The sequence below is a fragment of the Aphis gossypii genome, unplaced genomic scaffold, assembly GCF_020184175.1.
Source record: "Aphis gossypii isolate Hap1 unplaced genomic scaffold, ASM2018417v2 Contig00913, whole genome shotgun sequence".
In the NCBI taxonomy this organism is placed as follows: Eukaryota; Metazoa; Arthropoda; class Insecta; order Hemiptera; family Aphididae; genus Aphis; species Aphis gossypii.
This window is the reverse complement of record NW_026083358.1, coordinates 815-26,964: the sequence shown is the minus strand read 5'-3', so window position 1 is coordinate 26,964 and position 26,150 is coordinate 815. Positions and strand designations below refer to the sequence as shown.

The 26,150-nt window shown below is 25.3% G+C and overlaps 1 protein-coding gene, 1 long non-coding RNA gene and 1 pseudogene across 4 annotated transcripts; 2 read left to right on the top strand and 1 right to left on the bottom strand.

Annotated features, from left to right (window-relative positions):
* Window positions 1-257: 257 nt before the first annotated feature.
* On the top strand, window positions 258-2,870 carry LOC126555562 (protein TSSC4-like; annotated as a pseudogene).
* Window positions 2,871-5,858: 2,988 nt separating this feature from the next.
* LOC126555563 (unconventional myosin ID-like) lies at window positions 5,859-16,121 on the bottom strand. 3 transcript variants are annotated; one of them, XM_050210466.1, is made up of 17 exons: window positions 15,974-16,121; window positions 11,290-11,396; window positions 10,988-11,183; window positions 10,702-10,921; window positions 10,430-10,639; window positions 10,155-10,367; window positions 9,892-10,090; window positions 9,592-9,761; window positions 9,421-9,530; window positions 9,203-9,353; window positions 8,848-9,092; window positions 8,620-8,779; window positions 8,392-8,558; window positions 7,998-8,319; window positions 7,784-7,924; window positions 7,568-7,722; window positions 5,859-7,442 (listed from the first exon to the last, which is right to left on the bottom strand). In XM_050210466.1, the coding sequence occupies exons 1-17, from the start codon at window positions 16,060-16,062 to the stop codon at window positions 7,253-7,255; spliced, it is 3,045 nt and encodes a 1,014-aa protein (XP_050066423.1). In that variant the 5' UTR covers window positions 16,063-16,121; the 3' UTR covers window positions 5,859-7,252. The 3 variants fall into 3 exon arrangements, with proteins under 3 accessions (XP_050066423.1, XP_050066425.1, XP_050066424.1); XM_050210467.1 differs by lacking the exon at window positions 5,859-7,442 and having other exon boundaries at window positions 7,574-7,722; window positions 7,776-7,924; XM_050210468.1 differs by lacking the exons at window positions 10,988-11,183; window positions 15,974-16,121.
* LOC126555565 (uncharacterized) lies at window positions 15,451-24,234 on the top strand. The gene is made up of 7 exons (XR_007606866.1): window positions 15,451-15,865; window positions 15,958-16,131; window positions 16,186-16,993; window positions 17,120-17,452; window positions 21,843-21,981; window positions 23,341-23,427; window positions 23,813-24,234. It is a non-coding gene; the product is annotated as an uncharacterized LOC126555565 (long non-coding RNA).
* Window positions 24,235-26,150: the final 1,916 nt, after the last annotated feature.

The following is a 26,150-nucleotide window of genomic DNA, read 5'->3' as shown; positions in this document are numbered from 1 at the left end:
CGATAACGACTGGATTTCTTATGTGTTATCTGCTATTGATTATACATATTATTATTTATAAACGACATTTATTTTGACTTAATTTTCCCAAATTAATTACCCGTAATTTTATTACTATAGGTTTTATAACGTTCCCTAAAATATAATATTTGACTGAACTATTGCCAACTTAATTTTAAAGTGATCTAAGCTACTGTGGACGAAACGGGAATCATATAAAAACAAAATTTGGGCGAAACGGGTACCCGGGCGAAACGATGAGGGTCATTTTTGGGCGAAACGGGCTACGAATAGTTTTTGACAAAAGTAACAAGTCCGGACTTGTTGTATTTGTTCGTTTAATATTTAGACCACTAGACCAGGGTAAAATATTGATTGTATGTCTTATTAATTTAAGACTTGTTATATGTGTGCACTAAAAAAACCTAACTTGCGCTAAAATCACAAAAATTAAAGTATAAATAAAACACGTTTTAATTAAAATATTGACGTATAATGTTTTACCGAATCAAAAAGACGACCCAGATTAACCCAATGGACTGATAAAACGATTTTGAGAAAAATTGGACATACAAATTTTAGCCTCTTAGCCATTGAAATTATATTCCACTAATTAAATCATTATTTTTGGAAATTAAATTTTTTAATTTGGTTTCTACAGTACATACAATTGTATTAACCATAGAAAAAGAAGGAATTTTTTCTTGACAAATTTCTTAAAATCAAATACATTTTATGATTTTAAATTTTAATGTTCCACACAATTGAGTACACAAAATATCTTGCATAATAATGCAGTTATATTTTTCTCAATCATTTCAAATTTTTACCTAGTTAAACTAGTACTCAATACATACCTAGTTACGTCCACGGTGGTTAGTAATCAGTGTACAACTACTTCCGTATTATTACATTATACGACATTGCGGAAGTGCAGGCTATGAGTATCGTAAATCAACATTCGTCACGGAATGTCGAATAAACCAAGCGATGTGCCTAATATACATCATTTTGACGGATTTTTGCCAATATTTGAACTTCAAATGTTAATAATAAAAAATTATGCCTATGTATTCTTATATTTTTTGAATCACTATAAGAATAACTTAATTATGAGGAACTTTGAATTAAATTTCCAAGTATTTTGACTCAGCCAAAAAAATTTTATCGATATTTATTAAAAAATAACTAAACAAAAACAAATATTTTAAATATCTATAAATAGCATTAAAGTAAGCGACATATTTTGAAAATTAAATTGTGTAAAGAAAATGCCTTTCTCAATAACTGGTGAAATTTTCAAGTATCTATGACTTATACTTTCTAAATAATAAAAAAATATTTTAAATTATTTGAGGATAAACCGTTGTCGTTACGCCATTTAGTAAAAATTTAAAATTCAAATTCACTTAAAATTTTACGATTTTATTTTAAACGTTTATAAAAGAAATTGTGACTAACGATTTTTGATATTTTTACTATAATAAGAAGAACTCATAAAGAATCTTGTACTAATTTTTCAAGTTTTTTTTGGGAAACCAAAATTTTTTTCTCGACACTTCAAAAAAAAAAAAAAATACTTAGAAAAATTGAAAGTTTTGAAAATTTGAGTTTTAAATTTTTATGAAATCGGAATATTTGTTTCAAAATAGAATATATGACAATATTTAATTATAATATATTATAGACTGACAAATCATCTCCGTTCAGAATCGTTTTTTGTATTCAATAATAATACTTATCATTGCATTCAAATTTAATCTGCCCTAGTCCGAGGTCCACCCCACCCCTTAATGTACAGCAGAGCGGTACCTTAAAACAATCTTAAATATTTTGAAAATTTAACTGTATAAATCATATAAAAATTATCGTTTTTCCGTTTTTTTTTTTTGTTTTTCTCGATTTTTTTTTTAAAACTATTGGAAAATGTTACTTTTGCCCTCTATAATGCACTAAGAACTTTGCCATCGGAAACTACCCCCGAAGTTTAATATTGAACAATTATTTCGACAAGTTAATATGCTGTACACAGACACAAAAAAAACTCACATCATTGTAAAATCAATTTACATTCATCACTTAGTTCAGAATCTAAAATTGCATCAAATTACAAGAAATTAATCATGTCATTCCGGAGTTTCAATACAAACGTACAAATTTGTTCGCCGTGCTGGATCAAGCAGAAAAGGATTTGGAGTCAACAATTAAAAAAACCTCAACAGCTGACGCACATGAAATACTTAACGGACGTGTGGAACGTAGAACTGGTCGTTCGCTGACTAAACAGTTCCGAGGCAAAGACAGTCATGGCGCATAATTGAAAAACTCAGACCACCAGATTTCAAATTGCATCCACATAAATGGACTAAGTATTCGTTGGCTGATGTGAACGAGATGAACGACAAAAGCAATGCAGCTGCTGCATTTGCTTTTCTAAAAGAAATGCAAACCAGAAAATGTAAAGGCGGCGAAAACGATAATGAAGAAGAAAAGAAAATTGTATTCAAAAGAACCCTGAGGTCCAACGAACCAGAAATAAAACCAAGTTTTAAAAGTACTAAACTGGTCATGCCAGAATATGAATTTGGAAAAAAGGTCCAGAAGAAAAAAAGTAGACCGGAACCTACGACAAATAGAACTACTCTAATAAAGAAATTAAACTTGACCATTTAATGGAAGATGAAATTGATGAATAATTCTTGTACAAACTGTAAATATTTGTTATATAAATAATTTTATAGTAGTTTTATCAATATATCTTAAACTAAACTCCTATTAATATTGAGAAAATTAATTTGTTTATTAAAAATATAAAAACCCACTTAAGTGTAAGAATATATATATTTAATAAATGATTATCAATTCTATAACCATCATTAAACTACACTGAAAATACTTTCTAAAATAATTTGAATTAATCCTATTTACTAGATTTTTCCAGAAAACTTCATTTCCTCTTAAATTCATTAGACCATACAATTAGTAATTAGAACAATGTGCCTACTCAAAACTATTTATATAAAAAAAAAAAGTATTCAATAGGTAATGAAAAATATACTTAAACAGTTACACTACTAAATAATTATAATCCATAGTTGCTATAAACTAAACACAAAAAATTTGAATTTGAATTTTATTTTAATTAATTATTATTTTATAATGAATATTATTATAATTTTTCTTTGGTTTTTTGAGTTGTGTAAAAATGTTAATTTTTCCTAAATAAGTACTAAATAAAAAAAAAAATGAGAATTCAATAAGTTGTTCAAAACTTGACAATACTCTTTAAATCTTTTAAACAACCAAAACAATGTAGGTATAATATTTTTTGTACATTGTAAATTCTTTGTAATGAAAAGGAATAATATAAGTCATAATAAAACATACTTTGTTTTAATTATATAAACATTAATGTAGAAAACTATAGTATTGTAGTATTTATATTAAAAAATTAATGATAAAAGGTGTACAATATAATATATATATATATACATAAATAGATGGATCTTAATGCAACACAATTTTAAAATATTTTCTAGTAGAAAGAAAAAGAAAACTTTTAATTTTTCATGGGATGTGTTCAATTTAAATATAACATTTTAAAAATTATGTTATAAATAGTTAAACAATCAATTGAATAAAATTTATCAAAAATTTAATATATTAAATAACAACAACAAATATTTCACTTAAAATATGCAAATTTAATTCTTACATTGATATAAAACAAGTAAATAATATGGATTTAATAATGGATATTATTGAATTATTCCAAGATTATGGAATATACCTATAACATAATAATTTTACCATAACAGGTAGATTGGCAAAAAAATGGTTATTCCCTTTTTAATAATTCAAATTTGTTTTGAATAGCTGAAAAATGAATAATAATAATTGGTTTTCATTAGAAAGTATATAGTATATTCATATTATAGTTTTACATATAATATAATAAATATTATGTCTCATAGTCATATAACACTCATAACTAATAAATCCGGTATACCTACATATCAAATACAAAATAATAACACATTTTCGATATAAAGTTTTATTCAATCTTTTACAGTTGGTACAATTGTAGGTATTATTTAAAAAAAATCGTATATGAAATTACAAATGTACCTACAGTTTATGACAAAACAGAAACAATTGTTCAAGACAAGCGAGTAAACAAAGACAAAGACGAACATTTTATGTAAACATATGATTAAAATACAGATTTTAAAAACAAATAGTTTTTCGTGTAAAAAATCATTATGTTTTTAATTTTTAGTAAACTGCAATGCCTTTGATTTATGCGCATTTTTTTACACGTATGTAAAACGGTTGGTAGTTACTACGTCCATACCAACAATTGTACTCTACACTTATTATAATTTTCGATTTACCAATATAACCGTTTAGTCCATATCCGTATTATATGCGATATCATATAAATAAATAAAATACACTAGAATAGAACATTATTAGGAAATAATATGTAGGACCTTAGTGGGTTAAAATTAATAATGCCTAGTATTTTTAACGCAAATCCAGTTTTCGATAGTAAAATCGATTTTGGTTTTTTTATCTGTATAACATTAGAACGAATAACCGTAGATACTCGTACCTACATGAAATTTTCATCATATTATGTTTATATTATCATTAAAATATACCTATATAATATAATCTTGGGATATGAATAAGGATGGGTATATAATATATATATATATCAAAATGTTTTTGAGCTATTTATTAATTTTTGAAATTTTTGATTTTTATTAGTTAGTTTGAATAATTATCAATCAAAAAATGTTTTCCTTGTAAAAATCATGACAATTTAATTTTAATATACTTAAGAGCAGAAATCTCTTATTTTCATATACAATTGTAATTCGATGAAAGTACAAAATATTTGTATATAAATGACTACAGATATATTATAATAAACATTTCCTAAAACTTCTGAGTCTTTCAGTGGCGTAATTACAAGGAGGGATTCGGGTGGGGTGGTAACCGTTTCGCCTAAATTTTGTTTTTATATGATTCCCGTTTCGCCCAGAGTAGTTTAGATTGATTTAAAATTAAGTTGGTAATGATTATAATATTTGAGTATCATTTAGCATTATGCAAAAAACACTACGAGGACGCGATACTCTTTGTTTTCCAATTTTTTTTTCGCAAAAGCGGTACATTTAAATAATTTAAAATTTAGTCCACAATATTTATAAAAACATTGTTAAAAAATCAAATTTATCTTATTATAAAAATTTATATATATAATAAAATCGGTTTTAATCGTTTAAAATATATTTATTAATACCTACAATTTATAATTAATTTTTAAAATTATAACACATGCTTTTAATGAATCCATAGCGAATAATTATCGGTATCTCGTTATTTGTTTCTGATTGTGTACTAGCATTTAAATTATACTTACATCTTTTGATGTCTGCAGCATTTCAACGCATTTATGTATATATCTGTTTAGACTAAATTTCTCAAAATTTCCCTTTATAGATGTTGATCGATTTCAATTCGATAACGACTGGATTTCTTATGTGTTATCTGCTATTGATTTTACATATTATTATTTATAAACGACATTTATTTTGACTTAATTTTCCCAAATTAATTACCCGTAATTTTATTACTATAGGTTTTATAACGTTCCCTAAAATATAATATTTGACTGAACTATTGCCAACTTAATTTTAAATTGATCTAAGCTACTAAAAAATGAGAATTCAATAAGTTGTTCAAAACTTGACAACACTCTTTAAATCTTTTAAACAACCAAAACAATGTATAATATTTTTTGTACATTGTAAATTCTTTGTAATGAAAAGGAATAATATAAGTCATAATAAAACATAGTAATATATATATATAAACATACATAGATGGATCTTAATGCTACACAATTTTAAAATATTTTATAGTAGAAAAAAAAAAGAAAACTTTTAATTTTTTTTGAGATATGTTCAATTTAAATATAACATTATTTTAAAATTATGTTATAAACTAGTAATTCTCAACCTTTGGACATGTATATGTCTTATGGTTGGGGGTTATTCTGTTAATTTGTGCAACACCGAGAATGTTACCAGTTGACACGGTGATTGTTTATAGCAACTGGTTGGTATAGTAACCTGTTCACCGGTGACATGTCATCCAGGTTGAGAACTACTGTTATAAATAATTAAACAATCAAATAAATAAAGTTGATTAAAAATTAAAAATACTAATAAAAAAACATATTTCATATAAAATAAGCAAATTTAATTCTTACACTAACATAAAATAATAATACTTAAAGAAAAAAACATAAATCAAAATAAATTGTTATACTTATACATAATGAGTGTAAAATTAGTAATTAAGTAATTACTTGTACAAACAACAATACATTAAACTGGGAACTATATAGTATAGATTACAAGAATTTAACAGATATGTTACACAAAACAAGGTTTATTTATTACATTGAAATAAAAATTATTTATATTAAATTTCTTTAATTTAACTATACCTATAAATATAATTATTTTAAAGAAATTCTCAGATAATTCTTTGATAGTATTATTTCTGGATAATATGCTTGAAAACTAAATTGAAAATGTTATTGTAAATACAAAATAAAATATATTATGTATAGGTCTTCTTAATACATACAATTAAATAAAATATACATTATATTTTCTTAGTTATTACTTATAACTAACAATATTTTTTTTTTTTTTTTTAAAGAATTAATTAAATAAAATAATAAAATATAAAATTATACAAATACACAAACATAATACATAATTAAATAGTTTCCTAAAAACAATCGGAATTAATAAATAATTAAGATACAATAATGTGATGAAAATTAAAAATATAAAAATCAAACAGTACTTATAGTATAATTACACTTACAAAAAATAAAGAAGTATATAAATGAACTAGTTAGAAATCACAGTTTAATCAATTAATATAAGGCACAAACTTCCAATGGCAACATTGTTAATCAATAATTTAAAATAATAATTAAATTAAATTCACCCTGTTAGTTTATTTTTAAAATAACATGAGAATAACCTCTTAAAATAAATTTATAAGTGAAGTGTTCAAAGTTTAGATGTACCCAATGGTTATTAAAACTATAATGCCCTTGAGTTAATTACCAAAAACAAATAATATTTTTCATTTTTAACTTTGTACTCAATTATTTTTTCATAAAATGGAGTAGTAATTCAAAATAAAATATTGATGGAATTCACGCCTTTATAAATGGGTGAACTGCAACGTTTGGTGGTATGATGTAAACAATACCACCATTATCATCTTTTCTAAAACTTGCAGTTGATGTTTGTGGATTGACTTCAACTCGAAGCATTCGAGATTTTTTTCCCAACATACAATTGAATTTATTGGACACATTCACTGGTAACTCAGAATTTCTTAATCTAAAACAATACAATTTTTTAAAATAAATTATACGATTTATTGTAATCTTAAAAATAAAATATTTATACTATTTTTTTTATTGTAATACAAATTAAGTACACTATATTAGGTATCATATTCTTACTGAAAATATCTGGTGCTGATAACTCCTAAAAGTTCACCAATTCTGTCTTCATTAACGTCAGCTGTTGGTTTTAAAGTAACTACAAAATCATTACCCCTGTTAGAATGAATTACAACCAATTGATCTTGTCCTGGACTTACACTCATTCCAGTAACCTAACAATAAAAGTTTATAAATTATATGTCTATAATAATTTTTCTATTACAACATTTTTACTTCTTGTATAGGCATTCCTTTTTTCATTGGTTTGAAGTTTTTTATGTCTAACTTGTAAACTGCCCAATCAGTTATTAATATTGCACGATCCGCACATTTATTATAACGGTTCATTTTATAAATAAAACTCGAAAACAAAACCTAATTATTTTGTTCATAAAATTAATATTATAATAGAAATCAACTAATAAATCAAATTATTATGTCAATATACCTGATTAAATCGATCAGAGTTCTTAAGGTTATTCAATGCAACTGTATAATTAGCATTTTCTGGATTTTCTGTAGGCGATGAAAGATAATCACCTCTCCACATACGTTTTGCACCCCAACTTGGTCGTTTTCCCCATAATAAAGATGCAGCATATACTTTGCATCGCAACTGTGGCCATTCACTTCTAGGATAGGGGCTCAACAGTTTGTATGCTTTCCATCGTTTATATATATACCTTAATGAAGGTTCCAATTGACGAACAGCAAAATTTGTATGTGGCCAAATTATTGATTCCCTATGGTGCACATTATTTTCACAAGTTCTATAAAACATACATTGATTCATCGATTAATTATGACTACAAGATATATTAAAAATAATATTGTTAGTTAACCTATGAGCTGCTAGCACAGATTTAAGGTAAGTACGAATTTTATGACGCCGATAAAACTTAATTATAAAATAGGCAGCTTTCATTTTGCGGAATTTAGCTCGGCAAATAGCACCTCGCCACTGTTTTTGCAATAATACAACAATAGCTGGAATTAACTCTGCTCTCATCTAAAAAAATTCATCAAATAAATAATGTATTTTATTGTAAGTATCTTGTTATTTTACATACCTTTTCCAAGGCAAATAATGTTTGAGGCGACCTAATAAATAATTTTGTTATCCCATATTTAACATCATTTGAAAAATGATTTTCATCTATTAATGCTCTGGTGGCTTCTTTGTCACTACATTTATAATTAGGCCATGTAAAACCACTTATCATTTTATATCTAAAAATACAACATTATAAAGTTTTATTTACGTTTGTTTGGTGTATATAATGTATAAAATTACTTGCCTTTTAAGGAACCTATTATAAGGCTGTCTATGAGCAAATCCAGCTCTTCTTACTCTGACATTTTCTAATAGACCCAAATAAGAAACTTGATGAACTACTCTTTTATAGTCTATTCCAACAGGAGCTTTGTTTTCATTTGGTTTTATACATCTTACATAATATGGCATTTTACTATTTAATGTTTTAACCAAAGCAATCATTGATGTTTTAAACGCACTTCCAGCAGTTACTGGCCTTTTTGTTGTCTATGGAAAATAATAAAATTAAAATTATAAGGCACACAATATGAACAAATTACAGAAGCAAATTTTTGTAGTTTTACCACAGAATCTATTATATGATTAATTATACTTACAGATTTTATATCTAAGGCTCCTTCAGGCCACATATCTCTAATAATTGGGTTTTTTGAAGAGTAAAGCAGTCTTTTAAAATCTTGAAATAATGTATCTTTATTTTTTTCCAAAAAACCATAAATATTATACACTACATCACCAGCATAATGTCTTGAAATATTAATAATAATAATTAAAATACATTTTTTTATATTTATTAAAATTATGTATAACTTACAAAATTTTAAATTGAGTCTTATGTTTTAAATCTTTGTCTAATGTTTTCACCTGCCTACTAGAATAGTGTTTATGGTTAGAAAGTTTTGAATCCATGGCTTCTAATAACATCTAAATAAGTAAATGTAAATTAATTATTCAAATAAATATTTATTTTTATTAATCAACATACTTCGTCATTCACTTTTCCTACATTCAGACAAGCTTCATCCATAATTGCAATCACGCCTTGATGTGGCTTTTCCACAAGATCACAAATTACTTGGTTGTTAAAATATTTTACTTCTTGCCAAGCTATGCCCTCTTTTTTGTATTCTTCTTGTTCTTGACGCAGTACCAAATCTTTTGATAAAATAATAAATATAAAACATATTAACACATTCAATGTACTTACTAATATATATAATTTTTTTTTTCATTAGGAATAAATAATAATAAAATAAAAAAATTAATGATTCTTAATCAAAAATACCTATGAATACTTGTTGGAGTTTTTCATTGCAGTAATTAATACAAAATTGTTCAAAGCTATTTTGTTCAAACACTTCAAATCCATAAATGTCTAATACTCCAATTACAGTTCCTCCTTTGTACTTATCATTTTCAATATATGGTATTAATGCTTCATTGACCTTGCTTACTATCCAAGTGAACAACCGATCATAAATTGCCTACAATAATAATAAAATTAAAATAATATTTTTAGAATATAAAAACTAATATTTGTAGTAGTACTTTTGCTAATGCATCTCTTCCAACTTCAGCCTGTGATAAAGTGTGAGCTTTTTGCAATAGTTCTCCATTGGCTGCAATTATACGCTTACTTAAAGCAGTTAGAAGATCTTTAGTATCAACCTCTAACAGCTTAGATACTTGTTCAACTGGATTATTATGAAAATTAGTCACAGTAATACTATCATCATCATTGGTTGAAAATGTTACGTTTCCCTAAAAGAATGCAGCAATAATTTGTTAAATTATTATTATTGGCAATTTCAAAATCTATTTACTAATTGTAAAATAGCAGCAACAATTTTCCAAATTGTTTTAATATCAGTCGCTGAAAATCCAAGTGTCTTACAAGCACTTAAGGTAGCTTGAAAATCAGATTTATCAGCTGGTGTGATTGTAGATTTCCCTTGTCGTGTATAAAAATAATGTTGGGGATCTGGATTCAACCCTAAATTGCTAGCTTCTTTATGTGTTGTATTTCCTAATGCCTAAATAATATAAGTTATATTATTACAAAAAATTCTTAGATTGTTTTAATTTTATTACCTACCTGGTAAAAGCTATGGAAATTACGTTCACCTAGTTGTTGTTGTATAACACGAGATTTTTCAAGTAAATAATTAATTACTCGTCCACCAATTGGATCTCCTTTAAAATCAAAATTAATATCCATATATTTTCCAAATCTAGAGGAGTTATCATTTCTGTTGGTTTTAGCATTTCCAAATGTCTCTAAAATTATATTTGATTGAATCAAAATGTTCTTTACCCTGAAAAATATTAGATAATAACATTTAAATTAAATATAGTATTTCTAAACAAGAGATGTAGTGTACCGTTCTACTTCTTGTTGACCAGTCAAGTTAGTGACTGCAGCAATATATTTCATTATAATCTTAGATGCTTCAGTTTTACCACTTCCTGATTCACCACTAATAACAATACAAGAATCTTGTCTGTGCATTTTCATGCTACGGTGTGCAGAGTCAGCAATTGCAAATATATGTGCAGGATTCTCAAAAATCTCTCGTCCTTCATGCAAAACATACAAAGTGTAGAAGTTTAATTACAAATTGACAAAAACAATGCATAGACTTAATGAATCTTCATAAATAATGTTAGAATTAAAAAATATTACCTTTATATTGATTTATGTAGTCTTGACCATAAATGTTTAAAGTGCGATATGGATTTACAGAAATACAGACTTCGCCAATATAGGTATATATAAAACCAGCATTAAATCTAATAAGAAAAACATACATATATTAGGTAAGGAATCAAACAGTTAATAAGCATAAAAAATAAATAATTTTTTTGTTATAAGATATTTAAATTAAAATAAAAAACATAATTTTAAAGATGAGCTAACATTAGATTTTATGCCAGGGTTGGTTCCACAATGAGATTGTATTAAACTAAGAAGGTACCCAGATAAGAAAATAAATTTGAACTAACAAAGTGTGGCCTTCCTTATTTCAAAAAAAAAAAAAAAAATTAAAAAATGTATTTAGCTATCATACAACTTCGTTTTTTTTTTTTAAGGTTTCTACATGAATGATGAGCTAATATATAGTACAGAAGCTAATGTTTAGTACTTGTTAATTATTGTGACTATCTATAGGTTTAATTCTACAACTACTTCAATTTAACAATGTATTAATATTATTTCAAGACAATTTTTTAATAAAACAAAATGATTTAAGTAAGTCTATCCAACAATACATTAACAAAAAATATATACAAACAATGTACGACTGCCAACAAATCAATTTTTCATAATGGTTATTTTCAACCAAAAAATCTGAAATTTGGTATGAAAAGAAAAATTTTTGTGATTTTTCCATCTACTATTTTATTAAAAATATTATAAGATCACTAATCCAAATTATACTTAGGATACAAAGTAATTTAACATTTTCATTGCAGATGATGCCAAATATGCTATTTGGCGTCATCTACCTTGTTTTTAAATTCACTACAAATTGATCAGTGTTATAATTTATTAAGCTATTGGAATTTTTGTTAGCATCTCCTACAAGTATTATTTCATATAAATGTGTAAGCCGTACATTGGATATTTTAACTTTTTAATTTTCAATTTTTTTTTTTAAGTCCCAATTTTTCCTTCTCAACATATATATTCAAATATGATATACAGTTAACGTGCTAATATAAAACTTTGTACAAAATCATAAATTACCTTAACACCTTAACATATTGCTGGGAATTGGTTTGTTGGGAAAATCCTACAATACTTTATCAAGTAGATTACAAGATCTTTAAAATAATATAACAATTGTTTATTAGTGGTAGCTACAAAAAAATAATTAATTGTCTATGTCAAATAATCAAGGTTTAAATGTTGAAGATTTATTAATTTTTTTAATGAAATCCAACAGTGTTGGTGGACACGTTTAAAAAGTATTAGTGTTAGTGTTTATAAAGAAATTCTATTCTAAAAAACAATCTAACTACAATTACATTTTTTTAAGCCTTCATTATCCAAAATTGTAAAAAAGCATTTGTTTCTAAATAATATATAAGAATATAGGTACCTATAAGGCCCTTTTTAAAAAGATTTTGTAGCTTTTGTCAAGCTAATATATCAATATTTGTTTTTTTTTTTTAATTAACTTTTAGAAATTATCCATATAAAATAAATAGGTAGATATAATAAATGTCATGCATTATGACATTATGTAATAAGTTTAAGTAATTTTATTTTTATTACCAAAAATAATTAGATGAAGTAAAAGAAAACTATTTAGAATTTTTATGTTTGAAGACTAAAAAAAATGTATTAACAAAACATCATTAGGTTCTTATTCAAATGTATTCCAGATTAGGTACTATTGTTGAACCTTTATATAAAAATATGAATGTGTAATACATTCTTTAACACTTTAATAATTAATAATTAGTTTTTAATTAATAAACTAAACTAAATAAAAAAATATAAGATAATTTTTTTATTTAAGAATAGAAATAAATATTATGTTAATAACCAGGAATGCAGAAATTACCTATCTATATTTTTTTAATTAATTTACTTATACAATATACATAATATAGCATATTTATTTGTTTTGTTTAATACATAAACATATTTTATGAAAAATACATATATATTATATATATTATATGTATACTATATTACAATATTATAATATGATGTACCTATTTATACAATATTGAATATATAACTGCTTAAATAACAAACAGTTAAGTACCTATGGAAATAAAATAATAAAAATATATTTATATATTAATAGATAAGTATAATATAGTTTAAAGTTTAATAAGTAAGGAATGTGTATGAAACTCATAAATTTATAAATGTTCATATAACAATCCATTTGAAAATAGAAATTAGCTTTAGATACACTCAATTCATAGTTGTTTAGAGATAGTGTAAATGGTAGAAATGTATAAAATATTTTGATTAGCTTTCATTGCAGACGATTGTTCTAATATGGGCATAGCATATAGTTAGAAAAGTAAGAAAAAAAACCAGTTGTTGACATTGACTGCCAAGAGGATATATTATATCAAATTAAACATTAGAATATGTTTAATCTGATATTTCAATAGACCACATAACGGCTTATTTAGCCATATAAATAAATGTATGTATAATATTTCATTTTAAATATAATTATTTGTTTTCGGGTTAAGCACTAATTCTTATAAATAGTGCTGAATCTTGTTGGAGTTTACAACTAGGTTATTTTTTTAATTTAAATGACCTTATTTAATTTATCTTGTAAACTTTATTCAATTTAGAAATTGTTTAATGTAGAGAAAATAATAATTATCTTAATCTGAAAAGAAAAAATATATACTCATAAACAGTAGTCTATTGATCCCAATAAAATAAAATTATAATAATTAATTTCACAATGAGTATTGAGTATATTATTAAATAGTTTTCAATCATAAGCTTATCACAATTTCAAACCTAAGACATACATTTAGGTATTGAATTAAGTTAAATAGTTTTATATTTTATTTTTGTTGTTTAGAAATTATTTCCATTAAACTATTTATGTATTGATTAGTACCCTTAGAAAGGATAATGTAATATAAGTCTTGGATTAGTGTTGTTTTTAAATATTATACCTACATTTATAAAAATATATATAAATATTATAAACAAGAAAATAGGATTATATAAATTAAATTTACTATATTCAGTATACTTGTTATAATTAGGTATATATTATATAATTTTATTTTTTCTTTAAAAAGGGACTAAGGGACACTTAATTACCTACAAATGTAATTTAAAATTATTATTTTTAGAAATAGATACTTTTGTGTAAAAGGATTATAGTATGTTAATCCAATTTGCTTATTGTTCCTTCAAACAGATAATAAATATCTAGTAAAAATATGAAAGTATGTGATGTTTAAAAATAGAATAATCAGATTCATAAAATTATAAATTATTGAAAGCTAATTTTATCTTATCATCAATATTTTAATCTAATTAATTTAAAATAAAAGTAGGTGTAAGTACCTAGGTATTTAGAGAAGAATGCACTGTTACAAATTATAACAATATCCATAACAACATAACAAAATAATAGATGTAATATGATATATTTATCTAAATTTTTCAGAATAATTGAATAATTTTTATGTTTATTGTTTAAGTATACAAATAAATGTTAAAAATGCAATAAATTCTCCAACTACCTAATAAAGTCAAAAATAATTATACATTAAAAAATGGTTGACTATATTATATTTTTTAGCAGTGAAAATTTTTAAAACATATTAAGCATCTAGGTATGACAAGAATATAAACATTTAAAATAAATATAATATTTTGTTTGTCTCAAAAAAATATTAAGTTCATAATATATTAAAATAAATAGGTAGTTTATTTGTATTGGAGATTAAAAATAAAAAACTCGTTAAAAAACATTTTAAAAGACTATTAAATTGTTATTTTTAATTAATTATTATCAGTGAAAAACTAATGATAATAAATAATATGTAATATACTACCGAGGTAAATACTGTTATTATACGACTATTTAAAATTAGTCTCAAGTGAAGTGTATAAAAATATTACCGTCGAGAGACGAGAGTACTCATCGTTACACGCACGAATTAAGATATTCAAGGATTGATTAGTCATATCTCAATTCTCGAGCAGTATGAATACAGACTGGTACTATGTAGGCATACTTAGATATATATATTTTTTTCTATTAGTAAACCTTATAAGCTTCGACGACGTAGGAATTTTAATAGTTATAATACCGTATTACTTCCACCGCTGCATGTATACACAATACGCATAATATATTATGTATATTGCAGTGTAAGTATGACATCATCGTGGTAATTATTCAATGACACAATATACAATATCCGTGCCGCGTTACGATATCAAATGTATAATGATATATTATATATTAAATTATTATATTAATATAGTATTATTACTAATATTCTTTATTACGATTAATCGAGTCGACAGCCTTATCTAGTCAGTCGTCATATCCGCGGATTCTGTCGGTGTTCGGGTGTTCAGACTTTCAGAGGGAAATTCAAAAATTATCTTAAAATGGTCAAGGGCACTGCGTCGATTGGACAGGACTAACCAATCGCGCGAGCGGGTGTATGCGGCACACACGGTCGTGGGCGGAGGGTAGTTTTTGAACATTTAACGGCATAATCATCAGCGTATATTATTATCAGTAAGTAACTGACGAATACACTTTTCCTCACTTAAATCTTTCGGCGGGGTGAAATCTTCGTCACTTATTAATCAGTACTAAATTTATCATAGGACGTTCAACACTTACCTTATCATCAGGTTTTCCATGAATCTCTCGATTGTGATCTCGTCCAGTAGAACGAAATCCACAATTCCCGGTTCATCTCGGGTGGCCATGGTAATATATTATTATTATCTTCTCGATCGGCAACGGGATGCTGTGTCGATGTGTAAAGATTATATTATGTAAGTACGAGTGATAAATTTATCGCGGATTCAACAAGTTCATCTTTATTTTAGGTAAGAATTGATATTAAACAGACAATGTCGCGAGTTCGAGAAACGACCGCGCGAATTGATATCGGTTGTCGGCACAGAATAGTTACACGACACTATATAATACACTAATACCTACTACACTACTATAGACTATAGTACTACTGCTAGTAGTTAGTACTGCTGTCTGCTAGTTACTACAATTATAGTCGTACACACGGCGACTGGAAACTGTGGGAAGTGGAAGAGGCAACCGCGATATTGTGGGTGGTGGTGACAGTGCGTCCGAGACGGCAGACGCGAAATTATCGTTAGCCGCATCATTTGATTTGTTAGTTGTTACAGTGTCATATTATTATGTATCGTGGTCCTCGCCGATACCATAATAATATATACCATTATTACCGTACTTGGCATTTTATTATTTTAATCTCTTTTCTATGATTTTGGGGTTCCGAAAATCGAAGGTGTAGGTAGTGACTAGTGAAGGTACCTATTACCCGTGACGACACAGACACGGTCATCGCCTATTATAGTTTGACTTTTGGTGTGCGATTCACAAGCACTCATAACGAATTAACAACTAGGGACGTATAACATCGGGAACCAAGAAATATACAACCAGCTGCAGACGGCAATAAAGTTTTTGTTTTTCGTTCTAGCCGATTTACCACCCAGTGAGCAACTACAATAATGGAAAACGTAATTTATATTTCGCTACAGGCACGCAACGTGTCATTTGTTATTATTATTAAGTTATTATTATTATTAAGAGAGCAGCTGCCGTATTTAGAGAATACAAAATATAAAACAGTAAACCACGTCTTAGAAGGTAGAACTTTTTCTTTTTCAAATAATGTTTTCATGATGTATCAGTGTATCACCTATACGGCTATACCTACAACATCTATTAATAATTACCATTAATCTTATATTTATAGATAATTAATTATTGCAGATTGTAAAGATTGTTAATTAAAAAAAAAAAAAATTCGCGGCAATCGTTCAGTAAGTACCTACATAATATTATTACAATCGATTCAACAGTTACACAGTTTTTTCGATTATCGTCGTGTAAACACGGGAGTGTGTACTTGTCCCGGTAATTATTACAAGTTGACAATTTTATTATTGACCTATGACTTACCTTTGGCAAAGAAGTGATAATAATTCGTTTCGAAGAATCGATAAGAACAATATTCCAAGAATTTCCCGGAAGAATACCGCAATCATATGAATATCAACCTCTCAATCAGAAATCAGTATCTTATTTAACCAAAACACAGTTGATGTAAGTATGTGACTATATAGACTATGGTAGTGTAGAATATTATTTTATTGTTATGTATATTTTGAACTTTTGAAATTTACCTTGACTTCGAGTTACCTGTAATCATGCACGTCGAATAGCAGAACAACTATGTGACTTATGAATATGTACAATATGTATATCTTACTGGTTACAGGTACTCGGGTATAAGTGTATAACTGCATAAGATAAAAGATAGTAAATTGTTTAAAAATAAAGATTAAGGTTGTTATTATTAGAAAGTATTATCTATTTTAGAATTTTTATAGATATTAAATGATGATTACAAAATAATAACAACAATAATATTGTTGGCAGAACTTTACGTTTACAACAATATTTTGTATCTAAAAATAATTGTTATTACTAATTATTAGCGATATACGGATATACCTACGTGTTAAAATTAATTAACACAACAATAGATAACATAAACCAAAAATATAATTAATATTAACTATTAAGGAGATTGAAAGTGGTGATTTTATTTTTTTTTCTAATACACAAGCAACATATAATTCGAAGCGATAAAAATTCTGAAAACATTTGAATTTGTCATCAAGTTTACTTGAGATTAACTTTCTCAATTTTTTAATATTCCCAAAAATCCTAAAAAAGTAATTAAAAAGTTAACATATTTCAATTTTTAGAAAAGTTAAAATCAAAAATATAGGTAAGAAAATCCATCTCGAGATGATGACTTGACGACGAATTCAAATCTTAGTTATTATAAATTCTTATCGCTTTGTTGGCTTGCTGCAAAGTCTTTGCATTACATATATCGGTACGTTTGAAATATAACACGTTTATTATAATCCTATATTGTACGTGTGTTAGACAAAAACAGAAAATTACCGTTTTCAACTCCCTTAACATTAATGTTTTATTGTTTTGGTAAGGGATTTCATTATATTGTATTTATTTTTAATATACAATTAATAATATTACTACAGATAATAAATACCTAAACCTAATGTTAATACAATCGTGTACCTAAATTTATTTTATTATACGTGGCAAATTACGAATTAAAAAAATGTACAATTATAAAACACTCATGACTTGCTTAAAAATTAAAATATCGTAAACATTTTTTGCAATATATTCTGATTATTTAAACTGTTCGTAAAATGAAAAATTTAAAAATTTTGAAGTATTTATGAGTTTTTACCCATGTATCCTTTATTCTAAGCTAGATAGGTACAATTACGTTATTTAATGGTTAAAAAATCTGAACACTTATAAAAAATCATAATAGATTTATAGATTATTTATACTTCTTATATTATCTATCTATGGAGTGTTCTGTAATCTATACTAAATGCATCACTGTATATGTTATGTTCATATGTTCTAATTTTTTTACACAATTGTATTTACCAGCGTATTATAATATTTATATTATTCATATTATATTATTATAATAATATGTTTTGTATATCTATAACACTGAGATTCTCCAATGCTGTAGGTGTTAATGTCAATACTTACTACTTGCCATATACTTAGTTGATGTTTTATCGAAATTAATTTTTATATTTTTAATGTTATACATATATATTGTTATCAAATCATGACTGTAATTATCTATACTAAAAATTAAAAATACTTGCATACCTATAGGTCATGTAGAATTATATTCCTAATTGCTTTATACATAGGTAGTATTTATATGTATATTATTATACGTATGATGTACCTATGCCTATTAAATGGTATACGATGTAGCCGATATAGGTTGTGGTATACCAAATATTGATCAACGTAATGATCAAACAAATACAAATAACAATAAAAATGGTGGTATAGTTAATGAACACTATACTAATTGTAGAATATATAGTTACCTATATGGATTCACAATGTCCTTTGATTTATTTCCTTCAAATATATTATTAGGTATTAGGTATTTAAATATTGTATGTATATAGGTACGTATAGGTACTATTAAATATAGAATTATTAAAAATGCACAGTTAATAAATCATAAAATACTACTTATATATAATAATATATTATATACATAATTTTTTTAACATATGTATATATTTTTTTGATTATAAATAGAATAATTTACCTACTGTTTTTTTTGATAAAAATATCTGTCAATATTGCATTTCAGTATTATATAGGTAAAAATATTAATATTGAAATAACAATTAGGTATTAATGAATTGTGCGTTATGACCTAGTTAACCAAATCTATAGTATTTAAAATTTAAATATCAATGAATTGGAAGTACTGCACATTTATTCTCACTTGTTATACCTAAAATGGTGGTTGTGTTTTAACCACGAATAACTGTATTATTTTAATTGTTTATTTAATTCTACCAGATGTAGGTATATAGTATATATAAATAAGAGTTATTAATAGCTCAACACTATTATATGAAATTCATTAGATTTAATTGAATAATTACTTCAAAATATCATGTTTATTTATAAATGACAACTCATCATGTTACAGAAAGAAGATTATAAATGTTTAATTTGTTTTATTGACTATATATTGCTAAGATTTTTTTAAAAATGTTAACGTTATCGAAAATATTATTATTGTTAAATATGTTGATAATTTATTTTAGAAATCTGCTTATCTATTTATATAATTATAACTTTAAATCAAAAGTATTTAATAATTTCGGTCACAATTCACAACTCACAGTTTGTACCTAAACTAAAGTGTATTAAAATAGTTTTAATTTACGTAATTTTTTTTTTGAGCCAACTCAAAATATTTATTAATTGTTTAATAGGTAACATTTGATAATATGAAAAATATGTTTCTAATAATCGTTCAATGGTAAAATATAGAATCTAACTGCCTATTATAGATAACGAGCTAAGCCCGTGCACTTTGTTTCCCGTTAAAATGCCAACTCTATAATATGATTCGAAATTTGATTAATTTGTTATTTAATATTCGGTTCAACGGTGTTTAAAACTTAAGACATTTTATTGACTATTTTGATTCTCAAAAAATTTGTGCAAACACCACTTTAAAAAGCGAATTTTGTAAAATGCTTTCTTATTGCACACTAAATTTGTGAATTGTGGTACGATTGTATGAATGTACCGTGTAAATTGCAAGCATTGACCTATCATTGTTCACGCTCTATATTTATCAGTCAGTGAGTTAGTCAAGTAATAATATTATAGCGATTCTGCTTGGCGTTGCTCGTGAGACTCTCTTATGATTATGTCCGATTTATGTGAGCAGTATTTTATCAGGTAGGCAATCCATCCGTAGTGGATTGCGAACATCGCGAAATGTGTACGTAAGTTTATAATTTCTAACCCTTAAGTTTCAAAGTTATATCAATTTTTTTTAATACCTACGGTGAATAAAACACAATAACGTGCCATCTCGTGGTATTTTTATTGTTGTCTATTGGTAAAACAATAAACTTGGTATAACTTGTTATGTTGTCTATTGCTGTGATTTTGAGATTTACGGTGGACATTGACTTATTTCGCTAATTCTTTTTTTATTGTTATGGTTTTGACAAAATATAACAACTGGTCTACAACTATTACATTCAATTTTTACCAATAGCGACCTTACAATAAACAAAAATATAGTTTATTTTCTTGCTAGACAGTGACGTCATTGTTGTTGTTTTTTTTACATCCAGATTCCGTACTTTTCTGGTGGATTTTCCTAAAATTGTATAACATAAGAACCTTCCCCTGCGACTAGAGAGCCTATATAAGCTTTCTATCTGCGACCAATAGAAGCGAATCATCTGTTACATAAACGAGGAAAATAAATAATAATAATAAAAAATTGTTACCATGGTTACCGAAAATTTAAAAATAAATTGGTTGTGCACTTAAGAACCTATAACTCTGGAACCACTAATCGCATAGCATACAAACTTCACAGAAACCATCTACATATCAATCTTAATATGCCCTGAAATTTTTATCGAAATCAGTTTGGTGGATCTTGAGTTATAAAATGTATTCAAAATGTACACTTCTTTTTATATTTATAGATTCAGTTACCGATCATTAATAATTAATGGAATTTATTGATTTCGCCGGAACTACTTGTTTTAGAAAAAGGTTTCTATTGATTCCGACGGCTACTGCAGCTGTTTAATGTTTATACTAAATACCTATTTTTCAGATTATAAAAAAAAATGATAAAATCCTTCCCTTGGGCCTCGGATATGTCATTGCCTATTAATAATTAATCCAACCGAGTTTTTTAAAAATGATAGAAAGCTATAATAAGTCTAAACTAAGTTAATATTTTTAATTAATATTTAATTCATTACAACATAGGTCAAAGATTTAATCTTACATTTTGTGAATGTATGTATAATCTTTAAATGTATGCACTATTTTTGCTATTTTTTTGCAGGACAATTATTTTATTCCGTTGATATGCATGTAACTGCCAGTTTGTATTTTTGTATTCAAAACATAAAACATGTGTACATATGAAAATCGAGGGATGAGCTTTCGTAAATTATGAATGAAAAGACTCACAGCTATTAATAGTAAGTTCCAATGTTACTTATCATGATGCTCAAATTGTAATCAATATGTAAATATCATAAACAGTTGCCAGCGAAGTTTAGGTATCTAAAATCGGTAAAATCAATATTCACCCATTTTTATGACTACTAAAATCATAAAGTATTATATCTGTTAGATCACTTTAATAATTGAAAATATAGGTATAGACGTATAATATAGTATATTTTTTAAAGAAATAAATAGGTATGAAAATATGAACTATAAAGTGTATTATGTATAGAATACAAACAATTATAATGTTGGGCAATTTGTTAGAGCTTATAATCACAAGAAAATAGTTATATAATAACAATCATATTCATTGTTTTTAATAGATAAACATTTTTATTTAAGAAACGTTTAAAGATAAAATAATTAATAATGGTATTTGATATTCTTGATTTGAATTAAATAGTATTTTTATAATAATACAATTATAAAATCAAATGGTATACGTATACATAGGTACATTTAATATGTTTTGATAGATTATGATTAAATATTTTAGAAGAAAAATTAAATAAAATTTTCTCTGAGTCACCTCTGAGTCCTGATGAGTCACTAATATACTATGCTAGAATACTTTTACAGTATAATTTATAAGACTTCTAATAATTTTTAAAGAAATAATTTTCGTATGATATATTTTTTAAATATTCATTGTGCATTAATTTAATATAAATAATCAAAAATCAAAATAATATTGTTTAGTATTTATAAAGTAATACAAATTTTAATTAATTTTAAAGAAACGTAATATTATAATACTTCTAATATTTTCACAATTATATTTTCTAATATATGTATTTTATTATGAATTTGATTTTAAAATTCCGATTGGAGTGATGAATATATTGATTTTACAATGATGAGTTTCCTTTTTTTACACGATAAGTTGTCAATAAAATTTGAAAAAATTCTATTGGAAAGCTTTAATGAAAAAAAGTCCAGTTGTTTATGAATTCGGTATTCATCCATAAAATAATTATTTATTCCCAAACCTTTTTGACATGTTATTGTACTTCAAAAAATAATAATAATAATAACAATGTAGATACTTGTTATTTTCACTATGTCTGGGCATTAGAAACATCTTAAATTCATTAACCTTTCTAAGAAAAACCAACTTACACAATAAAAAACTCCTGATTATAAATTCGTATACATTTTTCATATTCTCAGGGTAAAAATTCTTAAAAATTAAATACAAAATCTCACATAAGTTATTCTTATATTTATATAAAAATATTAAAAATACATAGGCATAATTTTTTTATATGTCTATATAATTGAAGTTTTAGCAAAAAGTTGAACAGTTGATGGATAGTTTAATATTGCAGGTTTTGCCAGTAGAGTGCAGTACCTAATGCAAGACTATAGGTATACCCTGCAAAATATTAGTTCACTATTCTACTCTACACTAAAAAGTAATTTAATATAATATTCGTACTTATAAGTTATTCCTTAATAGTAATTTATTAACTAATAAATTATTTGTCCTAAATTTGATTTTTATACTATATTAAAATTTTTCGAATAATATTATCCTGCTTCAGAATATGAAATTAAATATATACTATATTGTAATTTAAAAGAGTAAAAGTTTTAAATAAATTATGAGGACGATTATAAATGTTATTTTTTAACGTAATTATTTTACTATCATTTTTTCAGGTAAATTATTAAAAAAATCTCTTTCAATATCTGATTTTTTCATAAACATATTATACAATTTTTAAGTATTAACTAAATGTAAATAAATAAATTTGTTATATTTGTTATATTCTTTTGTCTTTGCAAATTCCAAAATAGATAAGTACAAGACCGTATCTGAAGAATGGCCAAGCCTTTAAGGGGTCTGGATTCCCCCAAAATTTCTTCATTATTTTACAAATATTCAAAATAACTATTTTTAATTCCAACATAAATATTTAGTCATATTGTCATAGATATAAATGAATTAAACTCCAATTAGATTAAATTAACTATTGACTGTTTTTACATTATCACCGGGATTATCACCATTTTGTATCATAATATATTACAATATTGTTATAGCGTCTAATAATATACTGTAATTAATGAACAACCGCTGTCAATGCCGGTTAGAGACGACAATATTAAATTAATTGTGTAGGACGTAGGTTATAAAACATAAATATTATTATGAGTTATGACTAGGGCCTAGGACTTACTAAGGGAGTATTTAGATTTAAAGAATCTAAAAACTTCATAAATACGTGTATACACTATTAATTTCATTTATTCTCTTATTTTTTAAGAATATATACCACTCTATAAAATAAACATTATGTAAAAAAAAAATCGATTAAATAAATATCTTTTATTATCATTATTTTTATATTTTTATATAAAATTAAATTATATTTTATATGATTCATTATTTGTAGTTATTTCAACATATTGTAATTTAAATCTAAAAATTAATATTAAAAATATTTTTATTAAATAAGTTATGTGATTAAACGAAAAAAAAATGGACCATAAATATAACTAGTAATTTATTACAAATACGTTATTTTAATTTAAATAAGCAAAATATTACATATTATGCATTTAAAAACCGTACAATGTACATATGTAATAAAAAATCGTAAAATACAAATACATGCAGTGCATATCAAAAAATTACAAAATATGCAAAAATCTGCAAAATAAAACTTTATATTTCGGATCTATTGACCATAATTCAAACTTGTAGCTTATTGCTTAGCTCTTTTTTGGACTGTTTTAGAAAAAACATGTAAATAAATCCCCGACTCCTAGTCAGAACAGTAAGAACCCATATAAAATATGATTTGTGTCTATATATTATATATCTGTTTTAAAAATATAATTTTAAAAAAGGAACAAACAAATTTCAGACCTTATTTAATATAAGGAATGCCTGATTATGATTAGGTACTATCTATTATCCTGTGGGGTGCAATGCAATTTTCATTCAACCTTGTAATTTGTACATTTTAGATGTCTGAGATGAAAAAAAAATCATAAATTTAATGTTTTTTTATAAACTGCAGATTGTTTTGAAAACGGAAAATGGCTGGTTTGATTTAATATCATTTTCAACACAAATTTACAAAAAAAAAAAATATTTATATATGTTATGGATACATGCTCATTTTACAAGATAATAATAAAAACTGTTATAATATATCTGACAAGTAAATAACATTAATATTATTAATATGATAATACATTTTACAGCTTTAAATTTAAAAATGTTGTAAGGTAATAATTATAAAAAATCTAATAAGGCCATAGGCGGATATTTGGTCACATCCATGGCTAAATGGTCACATCCGTGGGGTCGGGGTGGCTTAACATTTTTATCTTATCCATTAGCATATAAACAGACATTTTTAGTCGTTTCCACCTATTAAATCTAGTGGCTACTCCTAATTTATTCTAGCTGAAGTACCTACCAAGTATATAAGTAATATAGGAACATAAAAAAATAAAATATTGAATAGCTACTGAATTTAAATTCTGAACGAAGTGATGAATGTATTGACTTTACAATGATATGTGTGTTTTTTTTTTTGTTTTTGTGTCTGTGTACAACATAACTTGTCGAAATAATGCTTCAATTATAAACTTCAGGTTTGATTTCCGATGGCAAAGTGAATATCCTCGGTGCATTATAGAGGTCTAACGTAAGAATTTTCCAAGAGTATTCAAATAATTGATTTTTTTTATATGGTTTAAACTCAAAAACTAATCACTGGAAGGTTAGACACAGAAGGGCGTTATGTTGCAAATGTTGTCATAGGGACATTGGAAATAAATCATCCAGAAAAACAATTTCTTATTTATACTGATGTCTAGAAAAAGTCAACCATAGCACTATTTCTAAACTTTTTGATAGAGCACTTCACATTATTTGGCCGAATGGAATAAAACATGACAACGTATTGCTCTTTCTAAGTGACGTCACACTATACATGGTGAAGGCGGGTAAATGTATTCAAGTATTTTATTCTAAAATATTGCATGTAACATGTGTGGCACATGCATTACATAGAGTATCAGAGGAAATTAGGAAATATTTCCCTAAAGTTGATCAACTAATTTCGAATGGGAAAAAAATATTTTTAAAAGCGCCTTTAAGAGTAAATACTTTTAAAGA